Source organism: Dasypus novemcinctus, chromosome 7, assembly GCF_030445035.2.
Source record: "Dasypus novemcinctus isolate mDasNov1 chromosome 7, mDasNov1.1.hap2, whole genome shotgun sequence".
In the NCBI taxonomy this organism is placed as follows: Eukaryota; Metazoa; Chordata; class Mammalia; order Cingulata; family Dasypodidae; genus Dasypus; species Dasypus novemcinctus.
In genome coordinates this window covers 29,446,481-29,471,915 of record NC_080679.1, presented here as the reverse complement: position 1 = coordinate 29,471,915, position 25,435 = coordinate 29,446,481, and the positions used below count along the sequence as shown (strand labels likewise).

Here is a 25,435-nt window from a genome sequence, read left to right as displayed (position 1 = left end):
GGATGTGATCAAAAGTTAAATGTGTCGCTTTGGCTGAGCAGCACAAATTACATCAGTGCAAAGTTGATGAAGGATGACCTATGAAAACTTGTTATTGAATGTAAATATAATTAAGGCACATGATATAAATGCAACAAAATAATTCTGCATTTGACACCTTAATTATCTGAATTTAGCATATCTAAAGATCTGGCACCAAAGTTTCTCTAGATATTCCCATTCCACTTTTAATTCAGGAAGCCAATCAATAGAAATGTTCTTTTAGAAGTCTAGTAAAGAGAAAGTAAGGAAAGCATTAATAACTACTTGTTTTTAAGTGAAAATAATGTTTTGTTGTTTTACACGTACAAATAACCTGATGGATATAGATATCTCATAGAGTAGAAAAATCCTCTTTTCTCCATTAAAAAATAATTAATAGTTCTCACATTTTTAATATCCAAAAATGCAGTTAGAAATAAATTAAGCTCTTTGCTAAATTTTGCCAGGTGCAAGATTAGACATTGCTTCAATTAAAAACAAATTGAATGTCATTAAAAAGAAATAACCAAAATGCATGATAATTAATATATGATGTTATAAACATAGATTATGGTATCCATCTTACCTCTTCCAGAGTAGTCTGACTCACTAAGAAATTTGTGATATTTAAGGCTGTCTTGTTGGTTTCCAATAGATCAAAAATGTTTGCTACGCCTCCTGCTGTGACTGGTACATGATACTCTAGCATGCTAAGGTGCTGATCCTGTGAGAACCAATGGAAAAAAAAAAGGATAAAAATTTTTTGCAATGTCAGATAATAGTGACTTGGCTAGACATAACTTTACCAAGAGCTAAGGAAAATACTGAAATTTGCTCCACTGGAAATGATGCTGGAATGTAAATAACAGGTATGTTTTCAAACTAACAGCTTTCAAAGATGAAATGAAAAGTTCTGTGAATGTCAAAGAACAAACAAACTAAAAACCTAATGAAATTTCCAAAGCAGTTTATATTCATGGGCACTTATGAAGTCGTTACAGTCTTGCTTGGGAAAAAAAAAATTGTGGAATGGCACTTCCAATGCCAGGTCATGCTCAGATCACAAACTTTTTCAGAGATCACTTTTAGAAATTTCATCTCTATGTTAGAATTGTTAAAGGCTAGAAACTAGCTGTTCAGTTTATACTGGCTTAAAATACTAGTTTTAAAAGCATTATCTAAGGAAAAACCACTTTCAAATAATACCCCATTCCTTTTCAATTTACCCTAAAATTCTTTATAATTTCTTTATTTTGGTCAATAGTATCACCATCTACCTAATAATTTGTTCTTATTATATTACTTTGGAGTACCTCTAACATCTTATTTTTCTGCATATTTAATCCTTTTACCATATCCTATTTAAGTATTTTTCCCCTAAAAATTTTCCTTTCAAATTCAGCCTTTCCTCTCTCAAGTTTCCACCACCAAGATTGGTAAATTGACTCTCATCACTCCACGCCTGAATTACTGCAACAGGTTCTTCACAAGTCTAGAACCTATATATATTCCTGAACTATGGCACAAAGTAGCTACGATAATCTTTCCTAAGCACTAGTTTGATCAGGATGATTTCTTACTCCAGAATCTACTTCTGCAATCTGCTATGGAAGAGACAAAACGGTGTGTCTTGTCAAAACCTCTCCTCACCCCTTTGTTCGTTGCCTTCTCCCAGCAAATTATTTTTGCCTCACAACCTGTAAATGAATTCAGGTCATCTTGTTTATTTTCACTCCCAAATTGATCTTGCTATTTCCCCTCAAGAATATTTTCCCTTCTGGAAAGCGCCACAAACTTGTCAAGAATGTCCCGTTTAGAGAGAAATCAAGTTTTTATCACTGCTGCCTTTGCCTTGTGTAGCACTGATCCCCTGAGGAACAGACTAGGGAAGACTGTAATCTCCTCATCACTCAGTGAGCGGACAGACTGCAACCCAGAAATTCACTAAAAGAAAAAGCATTACAACAAACATGACTTGTGCTAGAAAGTGTCCTTTACTTTATAAATTCGATTTTCATTTAGATGAGAGAAAAAGGGGTTGTTAAGAACTATAAAAGCTACTATTTCCTGGAGAAATTAGCCAGGGCCTGGGGAAATTTACCCAAAGGCATTGTAGATAAGGAATTGTTTTTTAAAATGTACTGTATTTTGGTCTCTAAAATCACTTTACAATAATATTGTCCCTTATACTTGATCAAGTGTCTGTATGGGCACTTTATCATTTAGTTCTTATACCAATCTTGTGAAGTAGATATTATTCTTATTTTGCAAATGAGAAAAACAGGTTCAGAGACTTCCCATGTCTTGCTGGAACTCATACAGGCAGCACTGGACCCCTGTCCATCTTTCTGATTTCTTTTTACCATTCCAGACCTGCTTTCCTTCTAAAAACAATCATTATCATAATCATCTCCTTTAAATTGCCTGTACATCAAAGATGTTATGATGATGACTTTTTCTGTCAAGGACATTTATTTTAAGTATGTACTATGTGATGTATGTGTGTCCAACGTATGGATATGTATTTGTAAGATGAGATCAACTACACAACGTTTTAAATAGTCTGGGTAATTGTTGACTTGCTTTCCATCCAATCCTGCTCAAAATTTGTGACTTTATCTTTCAAATGAGGGAAATGAAGGAGATATCTCTTTCTGCTCTGACATTCTGGAACTCTGAAATTTATTTTACACACAAAAAATCAAACAACCTAATCATATAAACCAAAAATATCTATCCTCCCTCAGTTCCCTATCATTTACAACTGGCAAACTTGTAAATATATAAAGTTTGAAATATGGTCATAAAACCATTCTGAGGAAGAAATGAATAGATTCATGTAAAAGGACTATATGAAATTTAAATAGCTAAGAAATGTTAAAATTGAAGAATCTATTTGTTCTTACTAAATGTGCTTCAGGATATCTTATGCATCTTTAACTAATAAGTATATTACGAGAAGCAATCAAGCCATGTTTGACTTGAAAATGAAGAACATCCACTATGATATTAGATTATGACTATCAAAACCGATCAGAATCAAATGGCAGGACAATCTCATACTTTTAAGTATGTTTTTGGAAAGTGCAGCTGCATGAACCTGGTGAGGGACTCCATGCTCAATTTGCTATTCTTCAAGTGAACTTTGACAGTAAATCCGCGTCCAAACCTAGAAAGAAAAAGTGTGAGATGTGATATGAGCTACATTTTGGTGAATAGTTTCCCTGGAATTCTAGATAATGAAACAGGACCCAAGCTGACAATTACAGCCCCTTTTCTTTTATAAAGACTGTCACTTTGTCATAAAAGTTCAGGGCATGCTGCAAACGAAATAGTGTAGTGCCATAGTTTTAAAATTTATTTCTACCACTACCACTATACAGATCATACTCTTTGGGCAAAAGCTGCATTAGAAAGAAAACATAAAATCTTGGCTTGTTTGACATTCATAATTTGGCAATTGATGTCAATCTCTGGGGTTAAATATTTTTTAACTTAAAGTAAACAAGGTCTTAAGAGGCAGGTCAGGGAAGCAGACATGGCTCAACTGATAGAGCGTCCGTTTACATTATGGAGGGTCCAAGGTTCGATCTCCAGGCCTCCTGACCCATGTGGTAAGGTGGTCCATGTGCAGGGCTGCCATGCGCAAGGAGTGCCATGCCATGCAGGGGCACCCCCATGTAGGGGTGCCGCACACACAAGGTGTGTGGCCCACAAGGAGGGTCGCCCCGCGTGAAAAAAGTGCAGCCCGCCCAGGAGTGGCACCACACACACGGAGAGATGATGCAGCAAGATGATGCGAAAAAGAGATGCAGATTCTCACTGCTGCCTGATAATACAAGTGGATGCAGAAGAACACACAGCGAATGGACACAGAACAGGCAATGGAGGAGAAGGGGAGAGAAATAAATAAAATAAATCTTTGAAGAAAAAAAAAAGAGGCAGGTCATTGGAGATTTGGTGTCAACAATAAAGGTTAAACTCACTGGGGTTTTAAAAATAAATAATGAAACAATATGCTAGTTAATTGTTTGCACCAAGAATAAAGATCATATAGAAGTCACAATAGACTCTCTAAGACCATTCTTTTTAAGTATCTGGTTGTGTCATTGTCTTTTTGGTGGGTCATTTCATGGGGGAGGGGGGGAGTTGGGATGCCTTTTTTTCTTTTTTTACCAGGAGTCACTGGGATCAAACCCTGGTTGGTCCTCCATATGGTAAATGGAAGCTCAATCGTTTGAGCCACAGCTGCTTCCCAAGACCATCCTTTTTTTTTAATCTTGATTAATACTCTCTCATAAGAAGGCAAAACTATTGTGCAGATGGAGTTACAAAATAGCATCCTGAAGTTTGAAAAGTAAGTTGTATATGTATAACTGCATACACATTCTGGTGAATAGAAGCTACTAATTTAATTTTACTTTTATTAATATGATATTTATGCATATTTATCTAATGCATTCTTTTTTATATTTATAAATTGATTTATATTTACATTTTATGTTAATGGAATCATAGAATATGCAGTAATTTGTGTCTGGTTTATTTCACTTAGCATAATGCTTTTTTTGGTCTGATAGTAACACCTTGTAGTATTAATATATATTAATTCAGTTTCAAAGAAAAACGGTCTTATATATGCAATTTTATCCATTTCATATTTCACACATGGTTTTACTATGCTGTACAGTCCTATGTTACATTTCTAAATTTCTTTTTAGTAATTTACATGACCTTACACTTTCCCTTTAAACCACTGTCATAGCCCTATAGGTAGTTCTGCTATTTGCAAATATTATGTTGTGCTTTCACCTTTTCTATTCATTTCCAAAGATTAACAAACATTCTTTTTGCCAATTCTGCACAAGTTAACCATCACTTTTCCATTTTCTAACCTCATTTATTCCATTTTCTGGAGCAACATTTTCAAGTTATGAACTCCATGAGATTACAATAAATATATTTAGTTCGTAGTAACACAATCATACAGTATTTGTCCTTTTGTGTCTGGCTTGCTTCATTCAACATAATGTCCTCCAGGTTCATCCATGTTGTCAGATGCTTTACAACTTCATTCTTCTTACATGCGGTCACCCCTCAGGCTGAAGTGTGGTTTGCTGGCCTGGCGGGGGAGCAGCCGCGGCAGGCCAAGCCGCTGCCCCCATAATAGGGTGGCTGGTCGGACTCACCGCCACCCCTGAAGGAAGCTCGGCATGGGCGCAGAGTGCCCTCGGGTCTCCCCTTCTCGGCAGCCATGCTTCCATGGCCGCCCCTCCTCCCGGATGGCGCCACACGATGCCTGTAGGGCGGCACCCTTCTTCTTCTTTCTCCCTGTGCAGGCGCAGGGCGGAAAATTCCAGTCTGCCCTTTTCCCCTCCCCCGACAGCAGCAACAGCCAGGTGTGGGCGGAAAAATCCAGCCCGCCCTTTTCCCCTCCCCCGACAGCAGCAACAGTCAGGTGTGGGCGGAAAAATCCAGCCCGCCCTTTTCCCTTCCCCCGACAGCAGCAACAGCCAGGCGTGGGCGGGAAACTCAAGTCTGCCCTCCACCCCAGCAACAGCAGCCACCAATCCCTAAACCCTGCCCCTTCCCCCAGCAACAGCGACAGCCAATCCCTAACCACCACCCCTCCCCCGTCCAGTACCGCCCACTGACCTTTCGCCGGCAACCAATCAGAACAGGGCGTGGCTTCGACCAATCAGCCTTCCCCAGCCCCTATAAAACTGTTGCCTCTCCCTCAGTAAGGTGGACTTGCGTGTTTACCTTGTCTCCGCGGTAGTTCTTCTGCCGTGCGCCCTCCAGTCCTGAGAGCCCCCGACAAGGGCCTGGCCTCCCTTGTCCCCAGTTCGTCGCCTGCTTCTCCGGGCGACCCCTTCGTCGCCTGCTTCTCCGGGCAACCCCTTCGTCGCCGGCTTCGCCGGGCGACCCCGTCAGCCGAACCGCGCAACCCCTTGTGAGACCGATCCCTCGTCTGCTGCCGGACCGACCCCTCGTCCCAGGTGGGACCGACCCCTCGTCCCAAGCGGGACCGACCCCTCGTCCAGAGCTGGACCGACCCCTCGTCCGCAGCCAGACCCCACCTCTACCGACCGAGCAAGCCGCCGCACTTACAGTTGCATAATATTCTATTATGTATATACACCATTGTTAGTTTATCAATTCATCTGTTGATGGACATCTGGGTAGTTTCAATCTTTAGCAATCATGAATAAAACTGCTACGAACATTGGTGTCCAGATGTCATGTCACTGCTCTCAGTTCTTCTGGTTATATACCCAGTAGTGGTATTGCCAGGTCATGTGACAAATTTATATTCAACTTCTTTAGGAACTGCCCAACAGTCCTCCACAGTGACTGTACCATTCTACATTCCCACCAGTAGGGAATAAGTGGTCCTATCTCTCCACATTCTCTCCAATACTTGTATATCTCTGTCTCTATAATAGTGGCCATTCTGATAGGTATGAAATGATATCTCATTGTAGTTTTGATTTGCATCTCCCTAATCATTAGTGATGTTGAACATTTTTTCACGTACTTTTTGTCATTTGTATTTCTTCTTTGGACAAGTGTCTATTCAAGTTTTTGGCCCATTTTTTAATTGGGTCATTTGTCTTTTTATTGTTGAGTTGTAGCATCTCTTTATATATCATGGATATTAAACCCTTATTGGGCGTGTGACTTCCAAAGATTTTCTCCCATTAAGTCAGCTGCCTTTTTACCCTTTTGACAAAGTCTTTTGAGGAGCAAAAGTTTAATTTTGCAAAGGTTCCATTTATCTATTTTTTCTTTTGTTGCTCATGCTTTGGGTGTAAGATCCAAGAAACCACCACCTACCACAAGGACTTTAAGATGTTTCCCTACATTTTCTTCTAGTAGTTTTGTGGTCCTGGCTTTTATATTTAAGTCTTTGATCCATTTGAGTTGATTCTTGTTTAGGGAGTGAGATGGGGTACTCTTTCATTCTTTTGGATATGGATATCCCGTTCTCCCAGCACCATTTTTGAAGAGACTGTTTTGTTACATTAACATGGCTTTGGTAGTTTTATCAATAACCAGTTGGTCATAGAGGTGAGGGTGTACTTCTACACTCTAAGCTCAATTCCACTGGTCGATTCTTCTACCTTTATGCCAGTACCATGCTGTTTTGATCACTGTAGCTTTGTAATATGTTTCAAAGTCAGGCAGTGAAATTCTTCCCACATTGTTTTTTTTATAATGCTTTTGGTTATTTAGGTGCACTTTTCCTTCCAAATGGATTTGGTAATTGCCTTTTCCATTTCTGTAAAGTAGGCTGTTGGAATTTTGATTGGTATTGCATTGAATCTATAGATCATTTTGAGTAGAACTGATATCTTCACAATATTCAGAGTTCCAATCCATGAATGTGGAAAGTCTTTCATTTGTTTAGGTCTTTGTTGGTTTCTTTTAGCATTGCTTTATAGTTTTCTGAATAGAAGTCCTGTACTTCTTTGGTTTCGTTGATTCCTAGGTATTTGATTCTTTTGGAATTTTCCCCCTGATTCCACTGCCCCCCCAATTGTTCAATACTAGTGTACAGTAACATTATTGATTTTTGTGTGTTGATCTTGTATCCTGCCACTTTGCTGAACTCATTTATTAGCCCATGTAGCTTTGTCATACACATTTCAGAATTTTCTAAATTTAGCATTATGTCATCTGTGAATAGTGAGAGTTTCATCTCCTCTTTTCTTATTTGGATGTCTTTTATTTATTTATTTATTTTTGTCTAATTACTCTAGCTAGAACTTCTAGCACAATGGTGAATAACAATGGTGAATAACAATGGTGACAGTGGATATCCTTGTCTTGTTCCCAATCTCAGAGGGAAAGCTTTCAACTTTTCCCCATTGAGACAGTGCTTGCTGTGGGATTTTCATATATGCCATTTATCATATTGAGGAATTTTCCTTCTGTTCCTATTTTTCAAAAAATTTTTTATCAAGAAAGGATGCCTGATTTTTGTCACATGCCTTTTCTGCATTGATTGAAATGATCATGTGTTTTTTTCCTTCAATTTGTTAATGTGGTGTATTACATGATTGATTTTTTAAATGTTGAACCACCTTTGCATACCAGGAATAAATTCCACTTGGTTGTGGTGTAAGTCTTTTGGTATTCTGTTGGATTCTATTTGCAAGTATTTTGTTGAGAATTTTTGCATCTATTTTAATTAGAGAGATTGGTTGATAATTTTAATTTCCTCTAGTATCTTTATCCAGGTTTGGTATTAGGGTGATGTTGATGTCATAAAATGAACTGGGCAATTTTCCCTCCTCTTCAATTTTTTGGAAGAATTTAAACAGGATTGCCATTAATTCTTCTTGAAATGCTTGGTAGACTGCTTGGTGAAGCCATCTGGTCCTGGACTTTATTGGGAGATTTTTGATAACTGATTCAATCTCTTTAAATGTGATTGGTTTGTTGCGTTCTTGTATTTCTTGTAGCATCAGTGTAGGTTATTTGTGCATTTCTAGGAATTTTGTCCATTTCATCTAGGTTGTCTAGTTTGTTGGCATACAGTTTTTCATAATATCCTCTTATGACCCTCTTTCTTTCTGTGGGGTCAGTTGTAAATTCACCACTTTCATTTCTGATTTTACTTATTTGCATCTTCTTTTTTTCTTTGTTAGTCTAGCTAAGGTTTGTCAATTTAATTGATATTCTCAGAGAACCAGCTTTTGGTTTGTTGATTTTCTCTATTGTTTTTTTCTCAGTCTCATCTACTTCTGCTCTAACCGTCATTATTTCTCTCCCTCTACTTGTTTTGGGAGTGGTTTGCTATTTTTTTTCCTAGCTTCCCCAGTTGTTCAGTTAAATCTTTGATTTTAGCTCTTTCTTCTTCTTTAATATAGATATTTAGGACTACAAATTTCCCTCTCAGGACTGCCTTCACTTAATCCCATATATTTTGGTAAGTGATGTTCTCACTTTCATTCATCTCAAATTATTTACTAATTTCACTTACAATTTCTTCTTTGACCCACTGATTATTTAGGAGTGTGTTGTTCAGTCTCCACACATTTGTGAATTTACCTTTTTCCTGTATATTATTGATTTCCAGTTTCATTCCATTATGATCTGAGAAGGTGCTTTATATAATTTCAATCTTTTATATTTTTGAGACTTGCTTCGTGACCTAACATGTGGTCTCTCCTGGAGAAAGATCATTAGCACCTCAAAGAATGTATAGCCCACTGTCTTTAGGTAGGATATTTTAGATATGTTTGTTAGGTCTAACTCATTTATCATATTTTTCAAATTCTGTTTCCTTTTTAATCTTCTGTCTCATTGTTCTAGCTAATGATGTGAGTGGTGTGTTGAAGTCTCCCACTGTTATTGTAGAGATGTCTATTTCAACTTTCAGTTTGCCACAGTTTGCCTCATATATTTTGGGGCATCCTAGTTAGGTGCATATTTCTTGCTGGTGGATTGTCCCCTTTTTAATATATGATGGCTTTCTGTATCTCATAACTTTTTTTGCATTTAAAGTCTGTTTTGTCTAATATTAGTATAGCTACCTCTGCTCTTTATTGGTTACTATTTGTGTGGAGTATCTTTTTCCAACATTTCACTTTCAGCTGGTTTGTATCCATGGGTCTAAGACGATTGTCTTACAGGCAGCATATCGATGGCTCATGTGTTTTCATCCATTCTGTCAGCCTATATCTTTTGATTGGGGAGTTAAATTCATTCACATTCAATGACATTACTGTAAATGCATTATTTTCTTCCACCATTTTATTCTTTGGTTTTCATATATCATATCTTATTTTCATCTATCATTTTACTCCTTTCATTATACTTTTTGCTATTCTTGTAGCCTATGCTCTCCTCCAATCCTCTCTCTCTTTTTTAAAATATCTTTCAAGTTATAGGGCTCCCTTTAATATTTTCTGCAAAGATGGATTTTTTTTTTTACAAACTCTCCTCGTTTATGTTTGTTTGTGATTATTTTAAACTCATCTTCATATTTGAAGGACAATTTTGCTGGATGAAGAATTCTCAGCTGACAGTTTTTCTCTGTCAGTATCCTAATTGTATCATACCACTGTCTTCTCATCTCCATGGTTTCTGATGTGAAATCTGTTCTAAGGTTTACTAGGCATCCCTTGTAGATAGTTTGCTTCTCCCTTGCTGTTCTCAGAATTTTCCATTTATCTTTGATGTTTGATATTCTGAGTAGTATGTGCTTGGAATAGGTCTATTTGCATTTATTCTGATTGGGGTATGCTGTGCTTCTTGGACGTATAAGTTCTTTTTTATTTATTGAGAGTATGGGAAATTTTCAGCTATTATTTCCTCAAATATTCTTTCTGCCCCTTTTCCTTTCTCTTCTTCTGGAATGCCCATGGCACATATTTTGTGATTTTCCATGTTATCATTCAAATCTGTGAGCCTCTGCTCAATTTTTCCATTCTTTCTCTCTCTGTTCTTTTTCTCTTCTATTTCAGCTGTTCTGTATTTTGTATCACTTATTTTCCTTTTTCAATTTTTAGTCTGCTGTTGTATTTCTCCAGTGTATTTTGATCTCACCTATCATGTCTTTCTTTCCCATGAGCTCTGTTACTTTTCTGTTTAGGTTTTCAGATTCTTTGAGCATACTCTGTGTCTTCTTTATGCCCTTTATTTATTTAGCCATATTGCCTTTCAACTCATTAATATGATTTTGGAAATTTGTGTGCATCTTGTTTATTTGTCTCAAATCCTGAGTCTTTTCTGGGACTTTGATGTATTCCTTTGTTTGGGCCATTTCTTTCATTTTCTTAGTATGGCTTATAATTTTTCTGCTAATATGTAGGTATCTGATTAGGATGGTGAGTTTACTCAAACACTCAATTTCTCTCTTTTATAGGAATTGACTTTCAGGAGACCATGTGTTATTGCTGTTCTTTGATTCTTTGTTCAACCTGTTGTGGGTCTTTAGGATGGTCCCTGTTAGTTGCTCAAATCTGGGCCTGCAGACCTCCTTCCAAGGGCTTGGGGAGGAGGTTGTAAAGGCAGGAAAAAGCCTCTCTTACTTATTTACTTTTAATTTCTTCAGTGCACTTCCTTGGTCTGCCAGCAGATGACACTCTTTGGCAGTCATCTTGGTTCAATGTCTGGTCGGAGTATGTTTGCTGCAGCATGGACCCAGATCAATGTGATAGAGGATCTTGCCTGGAGGCTAAGAGCCTTGTAATTCTTACTTTCTCAGTGGCAGTTCTCTATCCTTTGCTGGGAGCCCCCTGTCATTTCCCAGGTAGGAAACAATTCCACTCCCCTCTGTATCCTCAACAACCAGTCCAGGTCAGTACAGTGGAAATTGGGAGTGTCAGATTTCTGTAGTCCCTTGCTGGCTCCCAAAGCAAATAATGTCATGGCCCCACCCAGCCTGGAAAGACTCAGGGGACACAGCAGACCAAATTTGTGCTTCAAAAGCTGAATCAGCCTTAGGCTGTGTCCCTCTCTCTCTCGTCTCCTGGGGAGATGGATCCCTGGAGCCCCCTTTGTCTATAATCGCTGGCCCCAAAGCCTGAGAATTCAAATGCGTCTATAGGGTGGGTGAGGATGCCAGCAGTTGCAGTTTCAGCTTTTAATTTACAGTTTTGCCATCGCAATTCTTTACCTTTGCCCCTCTCTCTTTTGGGAGGTATTCAGCTTCCCCCTGGTGTCCTAAACCCTAGATTTTTTTCCCCCCTCAGGCCGTTTCTACCTGTCCTATAGCTATTTCTCTGGGAGAGAAGAGAGTCCCATATCTTTCTAGTCAGCTCTCTTCCCAGAAGTCACCCCAATGTATTCTTGATTGAAAGGTTTTGAATGTATTAAAAATATTAAATTATTTACTGAAAGCCTATGCAAATGGAAAATGAGCATACTGCATAAAATCTGTGTCTGCATGAACCTATCAGGCAAATTTGTTACTGGGCAAACTTTTACAACTGCTTTCTGAGAGTATTTTAGCTTTTGATTAATTTAAAAAATTTTTGGCCTTCTAGGTTGTTGGGGGTATTAACTAAAAATGCATCAAATCTTTGGTAAAAGATTTTAAATATAAGATGAATAAATGATTAGTTCATCCAGTTTTACTATTTATTGCAGGACAGTCTGCTGAGATAATCCTTGAAGCTAATTATTGCATCATTAGATTGATTTCCTGACACCATATGTTAAAAAATTATTCTTCACCTGCTCTTTATGTGCTGCAAAGATCCAATGCATCGAAACCTTCCATTTACCATAATGGCCAACCTGGTACAGAGAGCCTCACATTCTTCCATACTGAAAGACAGAGAAAAAGTCACATCAGCATCTGGGGCACAGAGAATTGGATTTATGTTCATGAGCATATGCTTAACTGCCTCATAATGGCAACTTAGAAATACTATTTTAGTTCTTTAAAATATCTTGTCCCTTGAAGGAGAAGAAAAAAACCTTTAAATATAAATTAAATGTCTTCACATAGATTTAATTACTATTTTCCTTCAATATGACATACTTGATGCCACCTTTCCACCTGGAATGCTCACTTATCAAATCCAATATTTCTTTCAAACTTTGGCTCAAGATCTACCTTTGCTAAGAAACGTTTTCAAAATAATCCTGAGCTTTTTTTGTCCCACCTCTTTCTCCATATTTGGTAGGTTTTCATGTTGTTTTTTTATTTCTAACTTGTTCATCTGTATTTGGTTATCATGTCTAATTTTCATGCACTGTGATAACTGGAGGATATCTTAGGCACTACCTGGTCAACTTCATACAAATGTTAATGGAAATTAAATGACTAGCTTCAGAACTTATACTGCGTTGATAGCAAAGCTAGGATATAAACAAGTCCCCTGATTGTAAACAAATTTAGTACTTCTCTGTCTATATGATAAGTATAATGCAAAAATGAATTTAATGCAAATTACAGTGCAAGGCCCATGTCATAAGAGATCCACAGTTAAAATGCTTCAGTTGTTCTCAATCTTAGCTGATTGGAATCAGGGACTATTTCATGATGGAGAAGCAGATACTTGAAGAACTGGTATGATTGGGACTTGGAGAGATTTTGTGAAGAGGTCATTTCAAATAGAATGCACAGCAGGAGAAAAGGCATGGATGGAGACTTGAGAGGGCAGTGTGTGTTTGAGGAAGCATAAGTCATTTGGATTGATCAATAGGAAAGGGCATCATGGGCAAAAAAACCTTGGAAATTTAGATGAGGCCAGATAATGGATGGCCCTACATACTTAGCCTAAGGATTCTAAACGTTTCTTGAAAGGCAATGGAGAGCCATGGATGAGTTAAGAGGGCTGTAAGGCTCAAGATTGCGTAGACTCTGTCCCAACACAGCAGCTAGATTCTCATCATGGAAGCTGCCTAACTTGCTCCTATTCTATAAACATAAGATACTTTAATAAAATCGTGGGCATTCATTATCTATATTACACAGAATTACCTTTCCCATCTATCATCATAAAATTGTTTGTGTCATTTGATTTCAAAGTTCCCACCCTCAGTTTACCTGTGAGAGGTGAGGATGACGGAACATTTGTTCTGTACTTCTTCTGAAATGATTTTCCAGAGGTGCCGTTTTGACTTAGGATCCATACCAGAGCTTGGCTCATCCTTAGTAAAATGTTATAAGAAACATTTATCAAATTAATTAATTTTTGATGAGGTTTTTTACATGAATCATCACCTCTCATGTCCCTAGAACAGAAATCACTCTGCAAAGTCCTGTACCTAACTTGTTTTATACTTAATAGGCTTCTTTCTGCTGCTGTCAAAACTCAAAATTAATCATGTAAAATTGCCAATCTGTTTTTAAAAGTGTCTTGGTGAAGCTGACACCCTGTTACTTTACACCTGTCTCATATGTTTCTTTGAGAAAAATTCTGCTTCAATTACTGATAAAGCAAGGTTTTTACCACAAGGTTTCATATGACATTGTCATGCATGTATTTGGAGCTACATCAGCAGGATTGCCACCTTGCTCATCATAGCAGATTTGTGGCTATGAATGAAAATATGCTACGTGAAGCAGAAAGAGCACAGTTTGATTTTCCAGTTAATGTGTTTGAAGTGTGTTTTTAGTTTTATGTTACTAATTAAAATTTAATACTCTTTGAGGAATAAAAATAAGATTTGCAGAAATTGCCAAGCAATGAGAGAAAAATGATTTTATAAGAAATGTTTTGAAAATTGTTCAGACATGAAACTAGAAATACAGCAATCAATAACCTATACAAGCAATACTAGATCCTGGCAGATGATAAGAGAAAAGCAAATTATAAGACACTATTGGACAAAAAAATTTTAAAAATAATGGAAAGTATGTCCGCAGATTAACCGGGGACTTATTTTCATAGTAAGGGATTGAAGTTAAATTTAAAGAAAGGGATATGTGCTAAGTTGGTGATACAGTAAAGGATATACATCACTGCTCCTACTTTTGAAGAAGACAGCATTTGTAGGAAATGCATACAGAAGAAAACCTGGTACCCTTCTCTCATGGTCTGTATTTCAGTGCGGGTCCTTAATATAAAACATTTGCATAGCGCCTTTAACATTTTAAAGTGCATTATATCTGTTATCTCCCAGGGATGCCCAAGGATTGTTTTGTGCAATATAAGGGATATTTACACAATAGAATTCCATTATAGGCATTGATTGGTAGGGGCATAATACATTATAAGCTTCTAGTATTATAGAAAAACAGGCTGTGCATTGCCCCATCTGGGTAATTTAAATGATTTGGTCCACTGTGTGACTTAATCCATAGAAAAAAGGGGCAATTTATAACTGGATTTTTATTGCTTATAGTTAAAGCTCTTTCAGAGTTTGGAGATCCTTGAATGAAGGGGATCTTCTAAAATAAGGGTGAACTCATTTCTCTGAGAACATCTTTTATAACATTTTGCCTGAAATGCTGTTATCATCCCTAAGAGTAATTTTTAGTTCCAGGTGATCAATTTAATTTTCCAGGTCTTAACAAAATATAAATGTGGAGTGCATTTTTTATTTCCAAAATAAATTCAGATAAAATAGCATGGTATATTATCAATCACATTCTCAGCTAGGTAACTCACATGTTTAACCAATAAGGAAATAAAATTTTAGCACAATACAGTTTTCTAAAATTTGTCTGTCCTCCTTAATAAAGGTTGGAAAATATGTTATTTCACCTTATCAGTACTTACTAGTACTATTGGTACCCAGGTACTAATAGACTAAGAGACATGACTTCTTCATTAAGCAGTGATCAAATTCTACCCTATAATTCTATAACTATACTATCTATATATGGGTATAATTCAGTAACTACCCAAATTCTATAATTATAAATATTCATTTGAAGACCCTGAAGTTGTTTCAGCTACTGTCCTTTCCCATGCCAAGTATTTCATCTGAAATCCCTGGAGTCACAGTTTTAGACAAAAATATTTTTCAGGGTGTATTGTGGCAACAAATTATTTGGTGATAGAAATTCCCTTAATGAGATTATATAGGTAAAGTGCTCTTAACAATAAATGGTGCATAATAAGACCTTACTAAATGTTTATTACAATAATGATGATGGAATGTTACACAGTTGGATATGTGGTTCTATTTACTTAGCAGCCTTTTTTCACCATGAGTCTCTTACCAGCAGTAGAATGGAAGGTTTTCCTATTAAGGCCAGTGCAGTGGATAATTTTCTTTTAGTGCCATAACTGCACATAGAGGTAGCTCTATCTTTGTAGCACATCAGATGAAGTCTTCTAAGAAGTTTATGAACAGTCTGTGGGCAATAAAAGAGAAGTTAGGTTGAACTTTCTCTGTCCAAACACTTAAAACACTAAACAGAATAAAATATACTTGTGAAAAGAAAGTTTTATAATGAACAAATATATGCCTGAATAAAATGAAAACATTTAAATTCAACATAGATTTTATTTTCAAATAAATTAATAGTGCATTTAATGAAATAAAAGCAGTTCCCTGGATGCTCAATTTTCCAATGGAATTTTTCTTTTCCAAATGTATGAGTGTATGTGTCTGGTATGTATATTTACAATGGCAAATTGTTATTTATGCTGTATTGCCATAGTATTCTCCTGTAAAGTGTAAAAAGGCTAAAACAGAATTCAGCCCTTTCCAAGGCAGGTCTCTCACTGATTGTCATCACTGCTTCATTTTTCTTCTTACCGAGGGCTGAATTGTCACAAAGCCTTTAAGTCTATTTAAAAGTGACCTAGTATCAAAACCTCAGTGTATTTGCTTAGGAATCATAGGATCTGATGGCTATTTCTGTTGTTAAATAACCCTGGCAAATAGTGAAATCCTTGGCTGACATATGGAAGACCCCAGGTCTGCAAAGATAGAGAAAAACAGCCCTAAGGTTTAGCCATGTGATTAAAAAAGCAAATAGATATAAGTGGAGGACAAAGCTACAAATTAAAAATTTGAAATGGAAGCTATTCTATTTTACTTGGGAATTGTGCAGTTAATACCATGTTTCAAAGGTTATCTGAATACCAAAATTATGTACAGGCAGCAACCAATCCTCGACCAAGAGCTTAATGTACATGTGAGCTTCTGTTTGATAGTTCTTCGAAGGTAACTGAACAAACATGGACCAAGGAGTTTCTAAAACTGAGTTCATAGGGTATGTATATGATACGCACAATCAAGCTAAGACTGTATCAGTTGCCATTGTCAGGTGGAAAATGCCATCGTTTTCTGGATACCATGTTAGTCTTGTGAAGGTCTTAAGGGTGAATAGAAAAAAATAATAGTTTCAAATGAACTAATGTATCATACTTGTACTCACTTCTTTAATATCTTTTTCTGGAATGCCATGTACCCTGGCATAGAAATATAAATGTTCTTCCACAGTTACCAGGTCATCTAAGGCATCTTCCTGAGGGCAGTAGCCAACTAATGAGCTGTGAGACCCAGCATGACCCAAAGATCTGAATTGAGAGGATCAAGAACACAGATGAGTTTCAAAAGGTAAGTTCCCCCTGGTCCCCAAATTTGGGGAAGGTAGCACTATTTTGATCATGGTGGTTGGTGATTCTGCTAATAAGAGGTAAAACAATCCCACTGTCACAATCACACTTAAAGGTTTAAAGTTTTCCTTTCATTTCCATAAGCTTTAATTTTCTAAGGCTTTATCACCAACAAAATACCATAAAATCTCCATTTTATTCAATTTTTAAATTTGATCATGCTGTGCTCTGATAAATTGAAATATTCTTTCTTCATACCCAGTCTTATCAGAAATCAGAATGTTTCCACTGGAAGGAATTATGTCTCCAGTCAGCATCTTGAAGATAGTGGTCTTTCCTGCTCCATTCACCCCAAGAAGACCAAAGCACTAGTTTGGGGAAGAAGAAAAAAAAAGATGCAACCCTAAATCCAAGTCAAAGACATGTTGCTATTCTCTCACTTTATTCCTTCCCTCTGGGTGAAATAAATTACCAGGAAAAGTAAATCACCAGAATTATTCACAGATGTAGCACTCAGTTGGCATAGTGGTAAAATTTTCCCTTTTGAAACAAATGAACACTGAAATATCTTTTTCCCCTGTAGCCATCTGAACATTTGTATATATACATAAGAATGTTTTACATATTATGTTATAGCACAGCTCTATATGATATGATAAAATATCATGCAAAGTAAGATACACTGACCCGACACAAATAATTACATAGATTTCACATTATTTATACAAAATCACAGCTTTACTGAGTACGCTACTGAAAATAATTTTTTTATGCTGTAGAATAAATTTGATACATTCAGTTTGTAGTTCTGCTCAGAAAACTAAGGGAAATACCCACATTCTCTTTTTGCTTTCAAAACTGCCTTAAAATTCCTTCTATGAAAATGGCAAGAATATAAATGAATGTGGTTCTAGGACCTCACTTCTGAAAACTGATTTCTTTAAGCTACCTTTTCAAGAGGACTAGAAATTAAAAGCTGAAGAGAGCACCCTGACCTGGCTTGTTAACTGAAAGTCCACTCCAGAGAGGAGAGCAGTTTGGAAAGGCACTGAGAACTTGGTGTGTGGTGGAGCTGGTGAATCCTCCCTGCCAACAGGGAAGCTCCTAGGGTAAGTAACACTGGACACATGGACATGTGTAAATTACATATGTAGACTCAATGGAAATGGGAGTGCTGTACTCTGCTCTCACTGATACATAATGTTTTATACTTTTCTGAAAAATGTTGAGGAAAAAATGAGTTTTATTTGTGACTTACTGTGTAAGTAAAAAGGACAGTTGGAAATAAGACATTGGCCCTTACCTCTCCAGCGGGTATTCCTATGCTGATGTTGTTTACAGCTGTTATCTTTTTGTGGATAAGTTGGTAAGTCTTAGTGAGACGGTGGAGTTGGACCAAATCAAATTCAGCTGCCCCACTCTCAACTCTTAATCTCTCAGTCTGCACATCTTCATCTTCATCTATTGTCTCCATTACAGAGGGTGAATTAAACTTTCTGAAGAAGAGTCTACAAAACAGGCCCAATGTGATTTTGAAATAAATCTCAATTTTGTTATTTTAATGGGTTCTCACTTCACTAAAAATGTACAATCATGTAATAAGTATCTTTTAAATGTTATGTATTATGCTACTCAAATAACTTAAAAATTAGTGTGTACTTTCTTCTTCATATTCACTATGGTATTTGGGAAACAGCTTTTGTATTCCATTCCTTAAATGCTTACACATCTACTGTTACAACACAGAATCCTAATTTTAGTAATAAGGAGGACAGTGTGGGTTTGAAGGGTACTTCCTAACAGATAGTTCAGGATCAATAATAATACTCAACAACCACACACACCCAAGAACAATGATCCCTCTCTATTTCTTTTTTATCATCAATAGTATGAATCTTATTCTATATTGTTTTTATTCGCATCTCTCACCGAGGATCTAGTCAATGTTTGAAGGTCAGCACTGCAAAATCACTAAGTTCCAAGCCCACCTCAGGATTTTGCCCAGTAAATAAGAAAGCAACCAAAATGAAAAAAAAAAAAATTAAAATCCAACAAATCAACCCAGATCTTGCTTCCAAGATTCCAGATTCTTGTAATGATACTCCCAGAGACTCAGACGATGATGTTTTCTTTGTGTCTTCCCTATTCCAAAATCCACTTATGTAGTCAGTCTCCCTATACTGGAAATGCCTTAAAACACATCTTATCGTCAATCATTTTCTGCCCATTTCCATCCCCATCATTAGCTCTTGCCCCTTCTCACCTAGATTTCTCCAGGACCCTCAGACAGCTCCAGAGTCTCTGACTCTTATATTTCAATCAGCAACTTCACTAAATTATACCTCCTAAAGCACAACTTATCATGTTGCTCTCTGTTCAGAAATCTTTAATGGACCACCATTTGTTTGTTGAATAAAGTCCAAATCATAGCTCTTTAACTGAGTATTCAAGAGACTCTATTATTACTGAACTATACTGAGCTTTAGCTCCACCTCATTATATTTATTCTATGTTCAAATCAAACCAAACCACTAATTTCTTAAATATGCCCTAATTTTTCCCCTTCTATCTGTGCTCTTGTCTTTCTGTTCTCTATTATTATTTAACTTACTGTTATTTTTCAATAGGTAATCCAAGTTATAAATCCATGGTAAAGAAATTCACGTGATATTGAAGAGCATATAGTAAAAAGTAAATCCTCTTCAACCATATACAGTTCTCTTCAACAAAGATACCCACTATTAGAGATAGTTTATGCATAAAGATGCATAAATTATATATAGCTTCATTTTTTGCTGATAAATGTTAATATATATTACATAGAGTTCTGAACCTTGCATTTTTCCTTTAAAAATAAATATAGAGGTATTTCCAAAGAACACATAGGTAACTGTATCATTCTTTTTAATGGCAGCATGGTATTTCATTTATGAATGCACATAATTATTTAACCAGCCCCTAAATAAAGGACATGTAGGTTGTTTCCATTTTTTCAATATAAGGAATGATGCTACAGTGAATAAATTTATATACACATAATTCTTTATATATATAAGCATGTAGGAAAAAAATTCCTAGCACAGGAATTGCTGGGCCAGTGGTATGTGTATTTCTTTTCAGTCATGATGCTGTCCTTTTTTAATCTCTGTCTCCTTTTTCCAAACCCATCACCAACATTCTGTGGCCTCAATCCTCTTTCCCATTTCTGCCTGGGAAACTCCTTTCTATTCTTCCAAACTTGACTCAATGACTGTATCTTTTGTTTATGTACATGTTTTTTTCCACCAATGAAAATCTCAAGGCTAACTGTGTTTATTTAATTTTGCTCCCTAGCTCTACTGCAATACTGGCAGACACATAGTAAGGTTTGATAAACATTTGCTGAATGAAATGAATGGTGAATTATGCTACAATTTTTTAAAAGTTTTTTTGAATAAAACACTTCCATATTATTAATGGAAATGCTTAGACTGTGGACCTCTCCCTGACTTTTTTTAGTTGAGTTCCCTTATGGATGCCACATACCACTTTTTCCCACTATATTTACCTGAGTTTCTTTATCAGCCACTCATTGATTAAGAGTCGTAAGCAAAAGAACATGGTGCCCTGAGAAATCAAAGCCACAAACATTGCACCTAGTTTGTCCATCTCAAAGGTTTCACTTGGGTATTCCACTCCGTATGCTTTTAAGAAGTCTAAGATCGCCTGTTGTTGAGAAAGTTCAATCAAGCCGTAGCCAAAACAGAATTGTGGGAAAATCAGGAAAATGCGCTTCAGAGTTTCAGAGATAAGTTCCAAACTCTGAAATAAGAGAAACATAAGTGAAGTTCAGCGTTATTCTTCCAACAGATTGACAAAAATTTAAAACTAGATGTAGCAAATCGTAAAGCCTTAGAAGCTTATGTAGATTGGTAATTATTTCACATGTATACTAAGTTCAGTATAAATATTTACTCTGACCAACTGTGGAGCCTTATCACTAAAATATAGGAAAAAAAGGATTATTTTTTATGGAGATGACTTAAGATAGCAGGCTCAAACCTGAAGGCAGGATCACTTCTAGACCCGCCTAAGCTCCTAGGAATGTAGGGATAGGTAGTGTGATGGAATCTGATACAGGATAACTGTGGTTGCCTGAGTAAGGGTGGTACTTAGTACAGCAAAGTTTTAGAACCTAATGTAATTCTTATGTGGAAAGGGACTAAAACGGAGAAATAAGATGGAAGTTTGGACAACATATCTCAACAAGGAACAAATGGCTCATTTTCATGTTATTTACTCTTGGGGCCAACCACTTCTACCTCCTCCTGGAGTGTGCTTGACTATTCCTTGGTTCACTTCATTTCCTCTCTATTCTCTTTTGTTCAATTGCCTGGCACTGTTAGTGCTTCTCTTCTCACTAATCATAATTGTCAGCTCTGAATGGAAAGAGATGCTTACATTGAAGCAGACTCCAATACATGATTGAAAGGGAATGAATTAGGTTTTTTTTCCCTCTATGAATGTTCCAGTGAATACTAACTCATAGCCATATAACTTAGCCATTGTCCTTGTCCATACCATAACAAATTGTTAATAGGTATAAAGTTTAGGTTACCAATTGGTTACATGACTTATGTGTTACCCTACAACTATTCTGATTTCACCTCCATCGCCCCACTCCAGCCCTTCAGATGCCTTCAGGGCACACACAATCATAGGTATTAACCTAGATTGAGGCTAAAAAGAATTTCAAAAGACTATAGGTCTCACTTTCCTGAATTTATTAGAATAAAAAGAAATTCTTCTTTTCTATTTAAAGATTGCAGAATAAAGGACATAATTTGAGGTTTTTGATACTTTACTGAAGCTTAGCAGACTCATTAAGGACCTTACCGGATCATTAGGTTTTTCCTTGGAAAGAAAGTATACTACTGACAGGGACACAATGGAATTGATGCCAAAAAACAGGTTGATACAGACATAAGTGATGAAGGCTATTCCTGTTTCATGGAAGAGTCCAGCCAGCAAGTACATCCAAGAAAATGTTGCATACCTGTAGGTTAATAAAACTAAGAATTAAAATTATGCCTTAATTATTTTCCCTTACAAAAAATAAAATAAAGTATTAGATGTGGTTCCAAAATGAAAATACATTTTAGAAATGGATTGCCTAGACTTGTAGCTAGATTTCTCATTTGTTCACTCCTCTTTTGGCCAAAGAAAATCCAAAAGATGTTTTTGAAATGACAAGAAGCCTCTAAGGAAGCTTGAGTTGTTCTTAATCATTACAACTACAAATTAATGTCTCCTAGTGATGGTATAGTCCCATCCAGGAAAGAATTTATTTGCCCAGAAATATGAGTTTAATCAGTACAAATCTTACAGCTTAAAGTAAAACAGTAATATTGTTGTAGGATAGCTGAGCATACAGAGCAGGATTAGAAGCTAGGTAGCCTACTTGGAACAGAGACTTGAGAAACCTATGGGCCAATGATATAGAGAGATCCTGTACCACCTACAAGTATTAACTAAGTGGATACTACCCATGCATTCAAGGCAGAAAGAATTGCTATGCTCTTTTACCCTAAAACCATAATATTATGTGATTATACTTACAAATCTAATAAAAAATATATGAAAATAAATATACATGCTTACATATATGCCGTATAATACTAAAGTCAATACTTAAATTCACAAATGCATACACATTTTTCTGGTCATTCTAAAGCCTACTTTCTTATGCAAGTTAAATTGCATAAGTAAATTACGAAGATGACACCTGGCACCCAGTAAGTGTTCATTAATATTAGGTATTATTACTATTAATAATAGCATAAATTTTCAGAAGTACTATACTTTACCAACAATGGCTAGCAGGTAAATATATTGTTAGTCATCATTTACGTCAAGCGAAACCCCAAGACAATTGTAGATTAGCTAATGACATTTAGGTCTTATTTGTAGCTACCTGGCATTTAATTCTATTCATTCTTTCACTGCTGAATCAGAAGCTTACCCAAATAGCAGAAGTAGAAGAGATACAGCGCCTAGATTATTTTCACTGTAGAAAGCAGGTAACTTGAAAATTGCAATGACACCAATTGAAAATGCTACAGGCACCAAGTAGAAGATCTACAGGAATATGTAAAATAATGTTTAATATATAGCAAGTATTTTTTTTAAATCAATAACCCATCTCATTTAAAACTGTATCAAGTTGACCTAGAAATATTTGAAGAGATGAATTTTTATTTATGTTTTGTTGCTTGTAATATTAACTTATATGACATTGATTTCACTTTGGAATTTTTCTCCTCCAATGTGAGGTCAAGCCAGTTTCCATCTTTACAGATAATGAGGAGTCCCAGGTATTTCTGCCTCTAGGCTTTGAGACTTGGGATCATTTGATGACAGAGGTTCAGTGACGATAAGACAGCCAGGTATCTTGGTGTTAGATTCAGTCCTCGAAGTATTGACTTCATTTTGATCCCTGGAACTCTTTCAGATGGCTGATTTCTAAGGTTTGGTTATCATTGTGAGCCACTCTGTGACAAGACAACAGGGCAGCAGATCCTAGGCATTCTTGGAATCACAGGTACATAAGTGATGAACTCAATATTTCATTGATCACTGGAAATGTTAAATGCTGAGGTATTTGCAGCAAGATATACACGGTGAAGGAGGTTGTAATTTAATTTGAGGAAAAATCTCCTAAATTGGGATGAGCACCAAATATATGACAAACAGAATCTATAAGTGGTAAACTAGATGTTCACAGAAGTGTGTACTTTACGCTTTCTTAATGGTTCACATTAAAGCTTCTATTAAGTCTAGAGCAGTCGTTACCATTCTTTTAGATTTGACTTTCTACAACAAAACATTTCAGACCTCACTGGATACATTAACAAAATGGATATGCAGTTCATTACTTTCTAGCCCTTCAAGCCAATGATCATTACAGCAACCCAGACAATTTTGCCATAATCACCAGGCAAATGTATATCCATCCCGTGCTTTGGGCCAACGTTGGCACACTTGGAATCAAGAAAACCCATCTGAACTTTGGGACCATTTTATGCAAATGCGAGAGTTAGCAATGAAATACATCCTTTATTTCCCTACTAATCTTCTCTAATGTGTTAATCAGCAGGGGCTGCTACTTTGAATTTTTAGTATTGATTAAGTGTTTAGGAACTTGATTTTTTGGTACCATCACGCAAGGTTATTCTGCTGTCATGCTAAGCCTTTATTTCTCCACAGAAGTGGCTCTTATATTTCAATGTACTTAAAAATCATCTGGGGGATCTTGTTAAAAATTCATATTTTCCAGGCTCTCTTTCTAAGATAGGAATTTTGTAAGCACCCAGGAATTTGCTTTTAGCAAGTGAATGAATCTTAGACCAGATGAATTTCTTTTTTCCCTTGAAAAGAAACTTGATAAAAGTAAACCTGATCCAAAAAAAAATTTTTAATTACTGTCTTCCTGATAATAATTTAAACAAACTAAAGCAAATCTCAAATATAAATGATTGTCTTCTATCCAAATAAATCCCATCTTTCCTGCAATGACACAAGTCGCTCACCATGTCATAAATGAAGTTTGTCACCCAGTAGCATGTCACACCGATGCCTGAAATGTGCTGCAACTGCTTGGCTTTGGTCTGATGTTCACTTACGACATAAGTAACAAAGCTGGCAGTAGTGACAGAGTAGCCCATCAGGATGGAGAGTGCCACTAAAACATCGATTAAACTGCTGATTCTATAGTGAGAAAGAGAGAGAGGAAAACAGCCATAAGTTTTTTGAAAAATTTTCCTTTCTGACAGAGACATGACTAAAACCATCAAGGAAACAGTACAAGAGTAGCTATGACACAAATAAGCCTTCTTGCCAGGGAGCCAGATAAGATCTACATGACTCTGTGGTGACCCTGGAATAAATGTAGCTCTGGTGCATCTGAATTGACTAGGGATATCTGATAGAAAATCCTCGGTCTCCAAGGGTTACAGGGTATATGCCAGAGATATATAGTTCTTGAGCATAGAAATTGTACTTAAATGCTACACAGAGAAGTTGAAATGATGAAGTACTTAGCCACTTGACTTATAAAAGCAGCAGACTCTGTGAATTTGCAGTCAACAAGCTCTACTTGGCAGCCCTACTCTACATTCTTTCAGAAACTTCCTTTTATCCCAGGCAGTGACTTATATTACCAGCCCTTCTAGACTGACATTCATTCAGCTACAACTGTGATTTCCAATCATAGCACTTTATGTAGAGGCTCAGCTACACCAACGGGAAAGTACTCAGGCCAAAAATATCTGCTTACGTGGCTTGTTCTTGGTCTTGCACTCCAGGATAAGGATGGCTATACATGATGATGCCTTAAAGAAGAGACAGGGATTTTTTTCATTAGTAGATAGTCAGTTAATCAGCAATACCAATTC

General features: G+C 36.6%; 1 protein-coding gene across 1 annotated transcript in view; it reads right to left on the bottom strand.

Annotated features, from left to right (window-relative positions):
* ABCA12 (ATP binding cassette subfamily A member 12) overlaps positions 1-25,435 on the bottom strand; it is a 116,181-nt gene that overhangs the window by 1,170 nt on the left and 89,576 nt on the right. Inside the window, exons 36-48 of the mRNA XM_058299661.2 lie at positions 25,318-25,372; positions 24,572-24,749; positions 23,005-23,120; positions 21,879-22,038; positions 20,551-20,804; positions 18,307-18,511; positions 17,262-17,371; positions 16,823-16,964; positions 15,656-15,790; positions 13,532-13,635; positions 12,211-12,303; positions 3,085-3,190; positions 608-745 (exon numbers count right to left, since the gene is read on the bottom strand). Of these exons, the coding sequence (XP_058155644.2) occupies positions 608-745; positions 3,085-3,190; positions 12,211-12,303; positions 13,532-13,635; positions 15,656-15,790; positions 16,823-16,964; positions 17,262-17,371; positions 18,307-18,511; positions 20,551-20,804; positions 21,879-22,038; positions 23,005-23,120; positions 24,572-24,749; positions 25,318-25,372 (1,796 nt within the window). The remainder of the gene's footprint in view (positions 1-607; positions 746-3,084; positions 3,191-12,210; positions 12,304-13,531; positions 13,636-15,655; positions 15,791-16,822; positions 16,965-17,261; positions 17,372-18,306; positions 18,512-20,550; positions 20,805-21,878; positions 22,039-23,004; positions 23,121-24,571; positions 24,750-25,317; positions 25,373-25,435) is intronic.